Raw genomic sequence first — 16,755 nt, 5'->3', positions numbered from 1 at the left:
CGGGGGGGGGAGGAGGGTCTAGGTCACCATCGGGGGTGACCCGCGGAGTCACCAGGTGAGGTGGAGGTTGCAAGGTAACCATCGGTGGTGACCTGCGGAGTCCTCGGGGGGCGGGAGGGGGGGTGCAGGGTTGGGCACCCCGGCCGGGCGGGAAACCCGGAGGCGCGGTGGCCGCGGGTGCTGGCGGCGGGCGGGGCGGGCGGGAGGGCGGAGTCGCCGCAGCGGCCGGCCGCGGGCGGGGGAGGGTGTGTGCGCGGGTCACATGGTCGCTGCTGCCCTCCCGTCAGCCGCCCTCGCCGCCGCGGTGCGCTGGCTGCAGGAAGCCGCCGCGCCGCCGCTTTGTTGTCGGGGCCCGCGAGGAGCGCCGCCCGCCGCCGCGCGCTCTCCCCGAGCTAGCTCTCCGGCCCCGGGGCCCGGCTGCGGGCCCCCGCGCGCCCCGCCCATGAGGGCGCCCCGCGACCACCGCCGGCGGCGGCCCGGGGCAGCGCGGCGCTGAGGCGGCGGCGGGGGCGCTGCCCGCTCTGCGGACGGGCGGCCTCGGGCCTCCCCGAGGGCACCATGGAGGTGAATGCGGGTAAGAGCCTACAGGGCGGGGGCGCGGCGGCGGCGGGCGCGCTGGGTCGGCGGGCGGGCGGGCGAGCGCGGCGGCGGGGCCCCTCACGGGCGGCGGCGCGGGGGGCCCGCCCGGAGCCTAGCGCTCGGCACCCCCCGGGCCGCCCTCCCGGCCGCCCGCAGCGCCGCAGCGCGGCGGCCCGGCCCCCCCTCACATGGCCCGGCCGCGCGAGCCACGTGCGCGCTGTGTTTACGTTCGGCGGCGCGCGGCCGCCGGTTGGCTGGGCGGGCGCGTGACGCGGCATTACATAATGGGCGCCGGGGCGGCGGCGGCGGGCGGGGACACGTGAGGCCGCGCGGCTCCGTGACCCACATTCGCCGGCCGCGGGGGCCCCTGGGGGCGGGCGCGCGCCGGCGGGAGGCCCCGCCCCGCGGGAGGCCCCGCCCCCGCGCCCTCGGGCCTCTGACGTGGCCGCCCCTCCCCCGCGGGGGTCGCTCGCTGAGGGGAGGCCGCGCGTGCGCGCGCCCCGGGGACCCGCGGCCCAGCGGCCGGGAGGGTGCGGACGCCGCAGTGTCCTCGGCCCGGGCGGAGCGGGGAAGGCGGGCGCCGAGGGGAACCCTCCGGGGTCGCCTGGGGACGGCTCGCCGAGGGTGGCGCTGCCTCGTCTCCACAACAAAGAAGAACCCTTACCGTTTCAACGACCTCCTCTGGGACGCGGTCGACCTTGTGAAACACCTCCGGTGACGAACACGCCCGCGGCGCCTGCGGGCCGGGAGCCTCATCCTGGCCGGTCTCGCCCGGTGACCCCCCAGTGACCCCCAGGTTGCTGATCTTTCCTGAATCCGATAACAGATTCGCGCCCCCCGCCCCGCCATGAGGGCTGGGGATCTTAGTTTCTCAACCAGGGTTGGAACCCGGGCAGTGAGAGCCCTAACCGCTGGACAACCTGGGAATTCCCATGATAACAGATGTGACCTTATTAATCCTTTTCTTGTCCCATTTCCTGTTGCTTCCCCACTAGGGAGCAGTGTTAGGGTCCCTTCTGCCCTTTTGTCTGTCCCCCGCCTGCCATGGAGAGCCCTTTGCTTGAATCCAGTGAGGCTGCAGCGGAAGCAGCCAGTGATTATGCTGGAAAAACCATGCTCCTGGTAACAAATTGTGAACCTTCCACCAACAGTAAATAATAAAGTCATTTTCTTGTCTTTTAATTACCTGTGGGCCTATATAGCCTTCAGGATAGTTTAAGAATTTGAGTAACTTTGTTATGGAATAAAACTTTTTACTTGCTAGGGATTTCAAGATTAAAAAATTCATCCTCGTCTACCTCGGTGTGAATGAATTCTTATAGTTTTGAGAGCGGATAAGGTTAGAAAGTTTTTCTCAGATTTGAACCTTCCTGGAACATTATCACTGATCTTAATTTTGATTTTACGGTGTGATTACAAACTAACCTTTTCTTGGGATGACTGCTGACTCCCCCAACCCCTCTTCCATATCCAGTTCACATCCCTTGGTCCTTGCTCCCTGGTTTTTTTTTTTATCCCCTGATCATCATCCTTATTGCCCTTTGGGATGTGGCATCCAAAGGTGGAAGTCGTAGAACGATTAATGACTGCTGTAAAGGAGCTGTCTGGCAGGTTGGGCTTTTGTGGCATACTGCTTTGCTGACTCACAGTAACCTTGCCATCAACTAGACCCTTTTCGTGTGAACTGTTTTGCAGTTAAGTTTCATCCCTTGTGCAGATAATTGTTTGCCCTGAACTGTAGGAACTTGCAATTATCTTTCTTAAATTTTCTCTTTCTCCACTTGGCTCTAAGTTCAAGCTGTTATCCGGAATAGTGTTTCTGCCATCCCTCTGTCTGAGGGAACTTAAATAAGCATTCCCTTTCATTTCCTTAACATATAACTTTCCCAGGGTGGGGACAAATTCCGTTCTGGTGGCAGGCCTCTGGCCCCTCCCTTTAGGTTGATATCATTTTATTAGTCAACACATATTCACCCAGTGACCATTTGGTGTAACTGCCCTATATATCATGACTCATTGTGTGACCCTTTCTGTGACAAATACGGAGGAGAAATAGTGAAGCTGTGGAAATGGACTCGATACATTTTTGTCACAGATTTTGACTGAAGTTCTTTAAATACCATTCTGCTTGATGTTTTTACTGTAAAGGTAACTGCATACTACCATTCTGTTCTCACTTGGAGAGACAAACAGTAAGATAATGGGAAGAATTCTAAGTGAAGAAGGAAGTTGCCTGACTAGACAGTGGAGTTGAGGAATTCATAAGGTGGCCTGGAAATAAGAACCTGCAGAGAAATCTGGGTCCACATGACATTCAGAATTGAAGGACAAAGAATGGATAGGTTTAGATTTGTTTGAACTATTGGGATCCAACTCTCCCAGGATAATGATGGTGAAATAATGATCACCAGTATCTGTGGAGCATTTATGTGTTCTCTATGGGCCCTGTACATGTGTTACTACTTTGAGCCTCCCCTTAATGCTGTCACTGTCGAAGGGGAGGGTCTAAGTTCCACGAAGTGAATAACTTACCCTTAGGGGCAGGTCTGTGAAGTCCCCTCAGAGCACAAACCAATGGCTGTGCTGTGGTCACAGTTGGGGTTGAAGCCCCGGCCCTCATAAAGGTGTGTGCGAGGCTTGGGGTCCTGCCTTTGGGGGTGAGGGGACACTGAGTAGATGCCCGCAGTTTGCATGGTACAAGGGTCAGCAGAGCCGCCCAGTTTCATCATTGCTCTTCTTTAATCTTGTTGCTGGTCCACAGGGTTTTACTCCCAGGCTCTAGATTACTCTTGTCCCCTCCCCACCTTTCCAGCAATTTACTTGGAGACAAGAACTGTGTTTGTCAAAATAAGACCTATTTGTTTTTGTTTTCTTAAGTAGTCTCTTACGTGGAACATCATTTGATCGCTTTCACATTCTTTAAAACTCCGCGTATTGTCTGTTCCCTTCGCTCTTGATCCTTGGCTTCTTTCGGCACCCTTGTACTCTCAGTACCTTGTGTGAACTGTGGCTCACGTTGTGTTGGAACGAAAGGTGGACAGGGTTGTCTCCCCAGGTCTGTGAAGTGCTCTAGGGAGGGCGCCATCTTGCTCTCCAGAGCCCTGACAGTGGGACCCAACCAGAAGTTTAGGGCTTCGTTAGGTCCACTGTGTCATACCGTGAGTAGAAGGTATTGAAAACCTGCTTTTAAAATGAGAAAACTCATAAAGCTTCTTGAGTAAACATGTTTTGTTCTAAGTCACAAGGCAAAAAAAAAGTCCAGTCATGACTTGATCTCAAGCGTGTATTTTCCAGGATGGTGGGCAGAGGGAGTTGGGTGGTGGTAATGTTGGGCCAGCCTGGAATCCGGGTGAGAAAAGCCCAGGCTGTGTGAGGACAGCAAGTGCCTCCCAGCGGTACAGAGTTGGATGTTGACTTCGGGATTGTCTGAAACTGACCAGTAGGTAAGCCCTAGCCTGGGAACCTGGCCCAACTCCAGGATTCTTTTCAACTAAAAATAGAGACAATTCAGCCTCAGCTAATTTTAGCTTGAGGCATCTGAGAAGTATATGCTGCCTGTTTTTGGAGGTGTTAGGACTTGCTGGTTCAGGGATTTTACCTTTCTTGCATTTTCGTTAAAAACTCTCTGTAAAAAGGCACTTATTTTAATAGTTCCCTTTTATGAACATCATTTCATTTCAATCTTATACTAACTCTGGCAGATATTCCCATTTTATATTAATAGAAGATGACTCAGGTTTAGAGAGATTGAAAGTGACTTGTATGCTGAGGACTTCTCAGTAGGAGATAATAATCTGTGCTTTGGAATTGACGTTCAACCCTGGCCCTGCCACTTGGTAGCTGTATTAACCTCTCTGACCTCCTCTTCTGTAGAATGGAATAATGGAAGTTAATTTTATAGGGTTCTTATGAGGACTAAACGTGGTGTGAAATCGTGTCATTTTATTCTCGACATTTCACTTACTTTTGGCCAGGCTATGTTTTTCTTGCTTTTGCATGGACTTTCTCCAGTTGTGGCAAGTGGGAGTTACTGTTGGCTGCGGTGCTTGAACTTCTCATTGTGGTGGCTTCTCTTGCTGTGGTGCATGGGCTTAGTGGTTATGCACACGGGCTTCGTTACTCTGCGACAGGTGGATTCTCCCCAGACTGGGGATTGAACCAGTATCCCCTGAATTGGTGGATTCTTAACTACTGGACTTCCAGGGAACTCCTTATTTTCAGTATTCTTGCTAACTTGTAATCTTCACTTCCCTTCTTCATTGGATTGAGGAACTGCTAGATGTATGTCTTACCTTCTAAGAAATTAAATTTTAACCTTTTTGGGTTGCTAATCATCAGGTTGGTAGCATGATGTCTGGTTGATGCTAAGACAACTACGTCAGTGTTGAAGGTCTTGCTTAGAGAATGTACCTGCTCCTTGATGGGTCATCTTTGATTCCATGGTTCCTGGCACAATTGCTGGTTGTAAATTATTATTGATTCCCTAAAAGACAGGAGTTGGATCTTAACTGAATTGATAATAGCGCAGTAATTTTTCTTGGGTTTGATTTTGGAACTTTTGCAAAGGAAGGTGTGTTTTGAGTAGTTAGTACCTTCCATTGCCCAGTCAGGTTTAAAACACTTCTCAAGCCATCAGAACAGCTCAGATCTCCACTCAGAAGAACTTGGGGATGTAAATGGCTGACTGAAATCCTGGCCCTGGAAAGGTCTAACTTCCTGACCTTTTATCCTCTTGAGACATTAGTGAATTTGCTACCTAAAGTAGTAGTGTAGTCTCTAAGTCATGTCTGACTCTTTTGCGACCCCAGGAACTATAACTCACCAGGTTCTCCTGTCCATGGGATTTCCCAGGCAAGAATACTGGAATAGGTAGCCATTTCCTTCTCCAGGGGATCTTCCTGACCCAGGGATTGAACCCATGTCTCCGGCATTGGCAGGCGGATTCTTTACCCCTGAGCCACTAGGGAAGTCTCCCACTACCTAAAGTAGTCCTTTAGAAAAGATAAATAGCTGTGAGAGCTTCCTCTGGGGATTTGGTGAGGACTAAGGATAATCTTTTTCTTTGTATCCATTCTCAGTGGGGATAAAGATGAAAAAAATATCCGTTGCTACCACCTGGGGTTTCTCATGTGATCTTCAAATCTCTAAAATTTTATGAAAGCAGTGGTGATTTTACCTAGCAACATGACATTTGAGAGACTTCAAGGTTGAAATCATTTTTCTTTGGATTCACAGTATGTTAGGGATATTCAGGCAGTTAGTGAGAAGATCAGCCTTGAAAATTACGGGCCAATTTGTGCTTGAATTTACTAATTGTAACCATTCTTAAACTTCTGCCTGCAAAGACTTGCCTTGAGAGCTTGTTCAAAATGCTCCTTCCTGGACTTCTGGGTGGCCCAGTGGCTAAGAACTTGCCTTGGCAGGGAGCAACTGAGCCCATGAGCTACGACTGCTGAGCCTGTGTTCTGAGCCCAGGTGCCCCTGAGCCTGTGCAAGAAAAGCCACTGAAATGAGAAACCCACACACTGCAACCAAGAGTAGACCCTGCTCGCCGCAACTAGAGAAAGCTCGAGTGCAGCACAGCCAAAAGAAAGTTCATTCCTGAGGGTGCCTTCTCCAGTCGGGCCAGGGTCTTGGAAATGTGTGTTTTGAGAAAAACACTAGGGGCGGTTCTGACGATGCGTATTTCGCATAATCTCTTTGGATAGTGAGAATAAACTCAAAGTTAGGACTCTTTCTTGTGTTTGGAGTATTGAAGAGTCTTCAGATTTTAAAATCAGTGGTTAGATAAAATTACTGTTACTAAGATTACCCTTGGTTGCTTTTTCTCCCATTGAGCACAGATGAAGTCATTGACTTGTGACAGTGACTCTCAGACTTCACTGTGCATCGGAAGAGTGAGGCCTGAGAACTTGGTTTCTAGCCGAGTTCCAGGCGATGCTGAAGCCACTGGTGCAGGACCACGCTTTGAGAGTGACTGGTGTGTGTGGGTAGGGACCAGGTTGCAGGACAGGTATTAATCCTAAAGCCCAGGCTTCACTCTGGGCAGGTGGGAAGCACAGGTTAAGGGCATCTGGAAGTGGGTCAGACTTTAGGAAAAGCGGATTCACACCTCCAGCTTCAGTGCCAATGTCAGGCGTATGCTTCTGGAATGGAAAAGTGGATGGAACTATCCACGTTGTATTTTTGTCTTTTTAAGACTCAAGTGCAGATAAACAACAAGGTCCTCCTGTATAGCACACGGAACTATATTCAGTATCCTGGGGTAAACCATGATGGAAAAGAATTTGAAAAAGGATGTGTGTGTGTGTGTGTGTGTAACTGAGTCACTTTGCTGTATAGCAGAAATTTACACAACATTGTAAATCAATATATTCGATAAAAAATAAATTTCAAAGATGAACAAGCAAGATGATTAAAAAGACTCAAGTGCCTTTAGCTGCATTGTGCATTTTAAGTTTGTGTGTGATGAACACTGTTGTGTTTCTCATGGCACAGTTGGCACCTGTTCTTCTTTTCTGGGTTATAAACAGAGCACTGTGGTTGTGGCTCTACTTCTAGGGGCTTCCGAGTCTGGATTTGTGTAATTGGTACTTAAATACAAGTCTGGTTCCTAACATCATCATGACAGACTAAAAGTGACTTATCCCTCTGCCTTTTTTCCCCTTCTCTGTAAGTGGAAATGACTTTCTGTTCTTTGGAATTGATTTGGCCTTAGCATTTTGCTCTGTGTGTGTGTGTGTGTGTGTGTGTGTGTGTGTGTGTATACACTTGAATGACCTATAAAGTCTGGCTGTTATTTAAAAAAAAGACTGGGGAGGCTTTTCCCTTTAGCAGACAAAGCGTTTATTTCAGAGTGAGTGCTTAAATTGCAGTTGTTACTTTGGGAACCTGTAAAATCCTCCAATTCAGAATAGTCATCTCAGGTTATTCTCAGAAATGTCTGTTTTACTTGTTACTGCCATGGGGTCTCAAAAGAATCAAATGCGACTTAGCAACTCAACAACAACAGCAGCAGTGATACCTTATACTGTTTTGGATCTGTCCATGATATTAGATGTGGGCTTTACAAAGGCAGAAAAGTAGATATTAGAAATAATTTATGTCTTGCAACTTCCCTGGCGGTCCAGTGGTTAGGATTCCGTGCTTCCACTGCAGGGGGCACCAGTTTGATCCCTGGTCGGGGAACTAATATCCCACATGCCACATGGCACAGCCAGAAAAAGAAAGAAACAATTTATGTCAGACTTATATCCGTAAAGCATGTATAGAGACTTAAAGGACACTCTGCACCTGGGTGCTTGTAATCCTTCTTGTTGAGAAGTAGATGGAAACAGGTAAACAGTAGGTTTAAATAAGAGTTCAAGACAGTGATGGAAGAGAGATAATTAACGTTTGTATGTGATGCACATTGAAAAAAGCCAATAAATGTTGGCTGATGATGGAGGAGAGAAGAAAAGAAACCACAGGAGGCCTTGGCAGAGAAGATGAAAATTACTTGTTTGGCCTGGGATTTGGAAAAACAATACTTCTGGCCATGAGGCTCCTCTTGCAGCATTTTATCACTTTCAGGGAAGAAGTTTGAAATTACACCCTGAGAGTCATTTTAAGTGCTGTTTCTTAAGCTGGAAGGTTCGCAGTCTGTTAAGAGGTCATGGCCAGTTTCAGGGGGAGTTGTGGGGTTTATCGTAATGAAGTGGTGAAGAGTGTTCTGAAGGTAGCTCTGTGAAGGGAGAGTTAGCTCAGAGCATGCCTTCCGCCTTTTAGCCTCTTTGACACTCACTGTAAACAGTGAGTCAGGAGAACAAGTGGTGCGTCTGGGTTTCTCAAGAGCTGCTTTGGAGAGGAGTGTGTCTGCAAGTCCGATGGCAGGAGTAGGGAGAAGGCAGGTGCGGAACTGGGGTTCAGTTTGTAGTCGTGGGGTCTTTGGGGAGCATCAGAACACAAAGACTGTGAGAGGAACAGCTGTGAAAGGCTTTGTGTTTCGGATAGATTGCTTTATCCGGAGTTCCAAATGTTACATTTGTGCTTGACTGACCTGTGTTTTAGCCCGATGCTGGGGAGTGGGGTGGGTGAGTGATGAGCCCATTGTTCTGGGACGGTGTCGTGTAAAGGGATAGAGAAGGAGGCAGAGCGGGACCAGAACCAGATTTCCTCATGGCCCAGGAGACGTGACGACTGGCTTTGTTGTCGCTCAGGAAGGTCTTCCATCCCCTTTTAGGGGTAGTTTGGAAAATGAAAGCTTTTAAGTTCAGATCAGTACATGCTGAGAATAACAGAGCCAGTGAGAGCCTGCCCACTTTGTAAACCAGTGGGAATTTTATAGCTTTGAACTTTGTGGAAGCAGGAATAGTAGGAAATAGGGAAGAAAATAAGCTACTTTTCCCTTTTGCGGTAATTTTGATCATTAATCTGTTTTCCAGAGTTAGTGACTTTACTGTTGAGATTTGCGAAAATAGAAAATATGCGCTACCATGTGTCTAATTACCTGGTTTCCCCCCTCTGCTCCAGGAGGTGTGATTGCCTACATCAGCTCTTCCAGCTCGGCGTCCAGCCCTGCGTCTTGTCACAGTGAGGGCTCTGAGAATAGCTTCCAGTCCGCGTCCTCTTCTGTCCCGTCTTCTCCAAACAGCACTCATTCCGATAGCAATGGGAACCCCAAAAATGGCGATCTCTCCAGTATTGAAGGCATCCTGAAGAATGATCGAATAGATTGTTCTATGAAAACCAGCAAATCGAGCGCCCCTGGGGTGACAAAGAGTCACAGTGGAGTGACAAGTGAGTTGTCTAGTTCTTGACAGTTGATGCCACTAATTGCAGGCAGGGCTTACTTTATCACTTGTTCATTTGGTGGGGACCATTTTATTTCTGGGTATATTTTTCATTCCCTTCTGGGTAATTATAGTTCAGTAATTATTCAGAAATCAGTGATGACCACAGCCTAGGGCCTGTCTTAATCGGTTCTCTGTGGTGAGGTGGTGTATCTGCCCGTGTTTCCTCTCGGGCGCCCTCTTAACCTTCTGTGGTTGTCTTTCTTCTGCACTCCTCCTGCTGAGTCTGGTTTCTGGAGTGGAGCACTCACTCAGGGAAAGGAGTTTGCTTTCATGAAGCTGGCACTAGGAACATTTGGAGGATTGGAATATCCCACAGAATAGTGGGAATGTGGATTCCTGAGTGAGTGCAGAGGTCATCGGCTGGCTCAGGACAGGGTCAGGAAGGGCTGGCACCTGGCTCTGCCCGAAGGTGGGTCAGACTGTTTGCACAGCGGCCTGTGGAGACCCCACTTCGCACCTTCTGTTGCTTGATGCCCCTGGCACTGATTTCTTTACTCTTACCCCACAGAATTGGTTTCTTAGTTCTGGTTGCATATCTGATATAGAATAATTCTAGATTTACAGAATTTCAGTGTCTGTCTCGGATCTTCAGTTTTGGCAGTGCCATAAGGCATGATTTCTTTTGATTCGTCAATTTGGTGTAAAGATTTTTCTCTGACAGTACATATCTGTATGTTTTTTAAAGTATTTACAAGTTAAACAAAATACAGTACTCCATTGGAAAGAAACAGTTTTAGCTTTTCTTCCAGCTTTTCACTTTTGTGTCTATTTGTGCTTCAGAATTCAGTGGCATGGTTCTCCTGTGTAAAGTCTGTGGGGACGTGGCCTCAGGATTCCACTACGGCGTTCATGCTTGTGAAGGCTGTAAGGTAATGCATGCTTTCGTTTGTTTAAGCTGCCAATTCTGGGATTAAAGAAATTACATGGTTGATGATCCGGGAGGAAGAGAAGTCAGCTGCTCCTTAAAGTTTTAAGCATTTTATGTCGTGTACAAACATAACTCATTTTGAAAAGCATATTTTAAAACTACATTTTAAATATATGTAGTATTTCTTTTTCCTTTAAGATTTTGATCAAAATAAATGTGTTATCTCAAACTTGAGTCTGGTGTGAAGTGTTCACTCACCGACGTGTCAGGCAGTGTCCTGGGTGGCAGAGGAGGGCAGGGAGTATGTGGGCGGGGCTGCTGCCTTCTGGAGACTGAGAGGAACCAGGCTTGGAGCAGATCTCATCAGGTCCTTTGACACTCTGACCTGTCAGGTGCTGGGAACGGGGAGCAGTTCCTAGACGCTTGTAAAAATGTGATACCTTCGGAAGCAATGCCAAGTAAGTGAAAGAGTCTCAAGTATAAATTGAGCCCTGGGTAAGCTCATTTGTAAGTTGCTTTGAGTATTCCTGAGTCAGGTAGTTCCAAGTGAGAAGTCTGTACTTCCTGCTCACATCTAGGGAGCCTCTCTTCTCATCTGGTCCTTCCTCCTGAGCGTCTAAAACTAATGTGGCCAAGACTTGTGCTCGCGCTCTTCTCTGACTGAGGGGCAGAAGCAGGGACCCGGTTTGGCGGGATGTGGTGGGTGAGCGAAACAACACCTGTACGTGAAGGGGAAGCACTTCCTAGGGCGGCTCCGAATGAGCTGTGCTCTTTATGGCTCCATCACTCCACAGGACTACTGTATTTTATTCAGAAATAGCACTTTTTCATTGTTTTAAAAATTCTATAAATAGTTTTTCTTTTTTTTTTCTTTTTACAAAAGATATAAAATAACTATGTTTATAGCTAGAGAAACCAAAGCACAAGCAAATGAACCTAAGTGCATATTCTTGATAAATGCCACACATAATTACTCTTAAAGATCTAGCTCACATATCATAGTGCCCAAGTATAGTATTACAGTAACAAAGTGTAAAAATGTTATATCCCACAATCACTAACACAGATTCATCTAATAATGTGGTTAGTTATGACAGTCAAGGAAACTGCAGTTTAAAATGATTTTGGTGATTTTGATTTTCCTGAAAAAGTCAAGTGGAGGTCTTTGCAGACCACTCACAGAGCATGAACTTGAATTGTTTGTGTAGTAAGTACGGGCAGCTGTGTGCAATCATCCAGCTGGGAGCTGTGGGTGTGTGTATGACACTTAACCTGTAGCTGATAAGTAACTGGGACATCTGGAATGTATAAGGAGGTGTCAGCAGAGGATAATCCAGGAAAGACCCAGTTCTCCTAACGTGATCCTTAGATCGAGCGAGGGAATTGCAGTATGGAACACCGTTCTCTGTCATCTTGTTGAGGATGTCCTTCATATTGCAAGAGTTTGGGAATTTGTAAGTGACTCCAATATGAGCTGGAAAGCGTGGCTGCAGGCCCGGCTGGTAACAGGTGAACAGAGCGTAGGACACGGGGGCTTTGGCAGCACTGAGACTCTCAGAGGGAAGGGGGAAAGGGCTCTGCGTGGCCAGCAGGCGCTCGAGGGTACCAGAGAGCTCAGCGATGGTCTGAGTGCCAGTGTTATCTCTCCCCTGCTCTCAGCCAGATGACTTCTCGGGTCCCCGGTAGCGTACTGGCTAATTAGGTGTGGGGGACGCTTAGAAGGAGTTCCCCTGGATGTTTTTAATCGGATCCCTACATCTTCCTTTGTTCTTAGGGTTTTTTCCGGAGAAGCATTCAGCAAAACATTCAGTATAAGAAGTGCCTGAAGAATGAAAACTGCTCTATAATGAGAATGAATAGGAACAGATGCCAGCAGTGTCGCTTCAAAAAGTGTCTGTCTGTCGGAATGTCAAGAGATGGTATGTCCCCAATTTAAAGAGTGCTCTTCTTAAAGCCTATGGGGCTTGGCTTTATTCCTCAGCATGAGCCAGAGTGGGGAGTCAATTGCCAAAGGCCCCCTTGTGCTCAGGGTGAAATGGATTTTCAAAAACACATTTTGTTGTCTTACAGGATGCCAAATTGATTCAAGTCAAATTTTAGCATCATCATCTCAGAAACAGCTTTTGACTCACTTCTTTTTTTGTTTCTTCCTGTGAAAAGACCCACTTTTCCTCTGTGTGATTTGAATACTTTTTCTTTTTCAAAAAATAAAGGTGCAGTTTTTCTTGATATAGGAGTTCTTGGCTTTTCCCCCTGATTTCTTTCTTAGTCGTTCTGAGGAACCCATTTCTCCCACTGTGAACTAGCTCTGTGACTTCTCAGTCCTGAGATGACACCGTGCTTTTCGGCACCGATTGTACTTTCAAAGGTGATGCAGAATTGAAAGACACGTTGTGGCCTGGTGTGGAGGTGGTTGCTCGGTCCTGGCGTGCGCCAGGGAAGCAGAAGCCTGTGGGAAGCAGAAGTGGTGGTGACTGGCGGGACCTTAGTGTCGTGTGTGGACGGCCTCACTGGGACCTGACTCTTCTGTAGTGCTTGGGGAGTCTCATTCTTTTCCAAGTAACCTAACTGAGGACTGTGAGGCTTTCAGAGGGGTCAGGGTAGGAGTTCATTGAGAACTGCTAAGAATGAGCCTTGTATTTATCTAGGGAAGGGTGATTTAAGCAGTCCCTTAGGTTACTCTAGCTAGTATGTACTGACACAGAAATAGTGTTGTAATAAGTAGGTTCTTGAATGACAGGTTTCAACAATTGATGTTCTATGTTTTCAGTTTCTTAAAAAAAAATTTTTTTTTTATGGCTCTAGAAATACTAATCCAAACTTGATGGATATTGTGATTTCCACAAGAGTAAAAATGGCCATCAGTCGTGCAGAGGGGAGCGAAGGTAGAGTGTGCAAAAGGATAAAGTTATGTCTGTGGTTGCGACAGGGTAAGAGGCTGCAGTTGGAGCAGTGAGACTCCCTTGCTGGGTGGATGTATTGAATTTTTATTATCTGTGTATAAATACTAGAATAGAAAGAAGCTTTTCTTTCCCTCAGGGATAGGAATGTTGGAGACAGGACTCATTCTGAGACTAAAGCTTTTATTTTTGTTTCATTGATTTTAATTAAAATCCAGCCAGTTTATTTTCCAATAACTACGTTTCTATCGACTGTGATTTTTTTCTTCCTTTTAAGATTTTCTCTTAAGTTGGAAAAGGTGATCACTTAATAGTTGGGTCGGTGATCACTTAATAGCTGGGTCTTGAGGATAAGGTTACAGAAGTGAACGGACAGAGGTCAGGAAGTGATTGTACCTATCCATCCAGCGTTGATGGATGTGGGTAGCCGAATGCCTCCCTGAGGACACAGCCTTCAGCCTTATTAGTAAGGTGCTGTGTAGTAGTGCTGGTTTGTTTCAAACTGATTTTCATTAGTTAATTTCAGATTTCTTTCTTAGACTTTGCTTATAAAATACCCAAGAAGTCTTCTCTTTAGCTTTATTTTGAGAGAAAAGTGAAAAATTTCTCTCCCCACTCCTGCTTCCTGTGGTACCTCAAAATGTAACCGGCAAGTTTAGAGTGATTTTTGGCCAGACTCAAGTGGGCATTCTTGTGTGATCAGAAGCTGTAGCTGTCAGAGCCAATTCTGTGTTACTCTTTGGAATAAACGGGTCTTCTTTAACATGTAGATGTTGAATATCTTTTTCTGCAATAGCTGTTCGGTTTGGGCGTATTCCTAAGCGTGAGAAACAGCGGATGCTGATCGAGATGCAGAGTGCGATGAGGACCATGATGGACAGCCAGCTCAGTGGTCGTCTGCACAGTGACCCTTTAGCAGACCACCACGAGCAGATCGCCTTGCCAGCCCAGGAACAACCACGACCCAAACCCCAGCTGGAGTCAGACAGCAGCAAAAGCTCTTCTCCCTCCTCCTCCGATTTTGCGAAGGAGGAAGTGATCGGCATGGTAACCAGAGCGCACAAGGACACCTTCATGTATAATCAGGAGCCGCGCGAAAGCTCAGCGGAGACCGCGGCGCTGCCGCGAGAGCGGCTCCCTAAGAGCCTGGAGCAGTACAGCGTGAACCACGAGCACTGTGTGGGCGGCCCGCACGGCCGCTTCCCCTGTGCGGACAGCGCGCAGCACCTCGGCGGACACTACAAGGGCCGGAGCGGCGTGCACTACCCCGGCGGGCACGCCGTCTGTGTCGCGGGCGGACACTGCGTGAGCTTCTCCGGCGCTTATACTCAACGAGCGTGCGATAGAGTTTCCATAGATGGCTTTTCTCAGAACGAGAACAAGAATGGTTTCCTGTGCAACACTGGAGCGAGGATGCACCTGGTATAGTGAAATCATGTTTTTTGCTCACTTTGTGTCCAGGAAAACTGTGAAGGCTTGCTTTTTATTTGGAGGCCATTCCAACTTCAGAGGCAGGGGGTGAGGGTCAGGAGGGCTAGGAGATTTATTAGAAGCCCTTTTGCGTGGTACTTTAGATCAAATATTTTGAATAAACAGCATTTGTGGAATGACCTGATTGCACACAGAGCTAGGTACACACGCATGTTATTTGCTTGATACTATGATCAGAATTAGAATTTTATGTAAAATATGGGTTTGAAGAATTGATCCTTTAATTCTTAGAAAACCCTTTCAAAATGTAGGCATTCAAGTTAGTTTTGGCCTTACTAGCGTTGGGATTTCCTCAAGGGACTGATCCTTTAGCTTGCCACAGTCAGTAATTCCTTGATTGGGATGGAAAGTGTCTTCTTCAACCATCATGATATAAAAAGGTCTTTGGATATAGAGCATGGATGTTTCATGCTTTGAAGACTTGGGAATAGTTTAAGATAATCCGCTGGTTTCTAAGAATTTTCTTAGACTTCATCCTGTGGGATGAGTCAGTGTTAACGTCATTTAAGTGTCTCATCAAATCCAGCAGTCTGCGTGAAAGCACGCTGTTTATGCTCAGCCAGACTTTCATCCAGAGCAGCGGTCCCAGGCTCTGTTTACACCATCAGGTCCTTTGACAGTGCTTGGTGTTTTCTACAGCTGGGTAATTCAGATCTTCTTTTTTCATTTTCAAAATAGTTGACTCAGTTACCCCAGTCCTAACGTTAAATGTCTGTTTGTTTTGGTCCCTTGAAGTTTTTGAGTCCGTGGATCTGGAAGGTAACCTTATTTTCCTTAGGCTTAGTGACTGCCGTAAGGAGGGGAAAATATGTAAAGGTTTAGGTTCTCATTTGTGATGTTCTCCATGGTTATGGAGCCGTCCCATCTCTGGATCTCCTGGGTTTAGTTGACACGTGAAGGCTGATTTTGTTAGCGTGTCTGCCTGTCGTGTCTGCATGGCGTGCCGGTCCCTCCTCTGGCCTCCTCCTCTTGCCTCCCCATCCTCATTTAGAAGGTGCACCTGTGTGTCCAGCCATTGGGTCCTCACTGAACAAGTGGAGGCCAGTGGTCACACCATTATATATGAAATAAGTGGTCAGTGACCTCTTTTTTAAAAATGAAGCATCTCAGATCTTTTCTTCTCTGAAATTACAGCAATGTAATTTTGCCTATTTAGGAAACAGTGAGTTTTGAAATACTAAGTGTGGGGTTGGGCTCTAGGCCTTGACTTCTAGCTGTATTTGGATGGATCACTAACCCTCTTAAAGTCCCATTTCCTTATCTAAGAGATGGTAATTATATGTCTGCCATAACTAAGTAACAGGCCTGAGAGTCAAGTGCATATGTGTGACTTTGCTTGGCAATCGTAAAACCAGTGTAAGACGATAGTAGTGTTACAAAGTACACTCTCAAACCTGTGCAACAGGCAAGTGTCCAGTCTCAGTACTTTTTAGTAATTTTAGTTGCGCACCATTGCCATAATCCAGTGTTAAAACGTCCCCATCACCCCCAAAACCATCCCTTGTGCCTGTTGGCAAACAGCCCCTGCCCCAGCCCCAGCCGCTCAGCTACTTTATGTTTCTATAGATTGTGCACCAGGGTTTTGAACCAGCTTGTAACAGATGAACTTTTTGCTTAGGCTACTTCTTTTATGATAAGTTGACTGCTGTTTAAATTAGGCTGCTCTGAGCCTTTGTGTCACAAGGGGAGCAGCCAGTAGAGAAAGTGCTAGCTAATATCAGTAGATTCTATGTGTCGGAGAGTATTTTCCTGTTGGGGTTTCCACTGACTGATAGGCTACCTTTGAAGTTTCTTTCCCACCTCTCATAATCAAAGATTTCTTCTGTTTTGTGCATATTAGGTTTGTCCGATGAGTAAGTCTCCATACGTAGATCCTCATAAATCGGGGCATGAAATCTGGGAAGAATTTTCCATGAGCTTCACCCCAGCAGTGAAGGAAGTGGTGGAGTTTGCAAAGCGCATTCCTGGGTTCAGAGATCTCTCGCAGCATGACCAGGTCAACCTTTTAAAGGCTGGGACTTTTGAGGTAGGTTTTTATTTATCTTGAATGTTGTTGATACAGGGCAGGGTAGTATTTTATTTT

The 16,755-nt window shown here is 47.2% G+C and overlaps 1 protein-coding gene across 4 annotated transcripts in view; it reads left to right on the top strand.

Annotated features, from left to right (window-relative positions):
* Window positions 1-285: 285 nt before the first annotated feature.
* Window positions 286-16,755, top strand: part of NR1D2 (nuclear receptor subfamily 1 group D member 2) — a 28,770-nt gene continuing 12,300 nt past the window's right edge. The window contains exons 1-6 of one of the 4 annotated variants that reach the window (XM_024986287.2): window positions 286-574; window positions 9,091-9,357; window positions 10,194-10,282; window positions 12,056-12,200; window positions 13,978-14,603; window positions 16,513-16,698. In XM_024986287.2, coding sequence (XP_024842055.1) covers window positions 559-574; window positions 9,091-9,357; window positions 10,194-10,282; window positions 12,056-12,200; window positions 13,978-14,603; window positions 16,513-16,698 — 1,329 coding nt within the window. In that variant the 5' untranslated portion in view covers window positions 286-558. Of the gene's footprint in view, window positions 575-1,068; window positions 9,358-10,193; window positions 10,283-12,055; window positions 12,201-13,977; window positions 14,604-16,512; window positions 16,699-16,755 lie in introns of those variants that run through there. The other 3 variants (XM_059882242.1, XM_059882241.1, NM_001289793.1) reach the window with 3 other exon arrangements.

This window comes from Bos taurus, chromosome 27 (genome assembly GCF_002263795.3).
Source record: "Bos taurus isolate L1 Dominette 01449 registration number 42190680 breed Hereford chromosome 27, ARS-UCD2.0, whole genome shotgun sequence".
NCBI classification, from domain to species: Eukaryota; Metazoa; Chordata; class Mammalia; order Artiodactyla; family Bovidae; genus Bos; species Bos taurus.
Note: the sequence above shows the minus strand (reverse complement) of the source record. Positions and strands in the feature narration are given on the sequence as shown.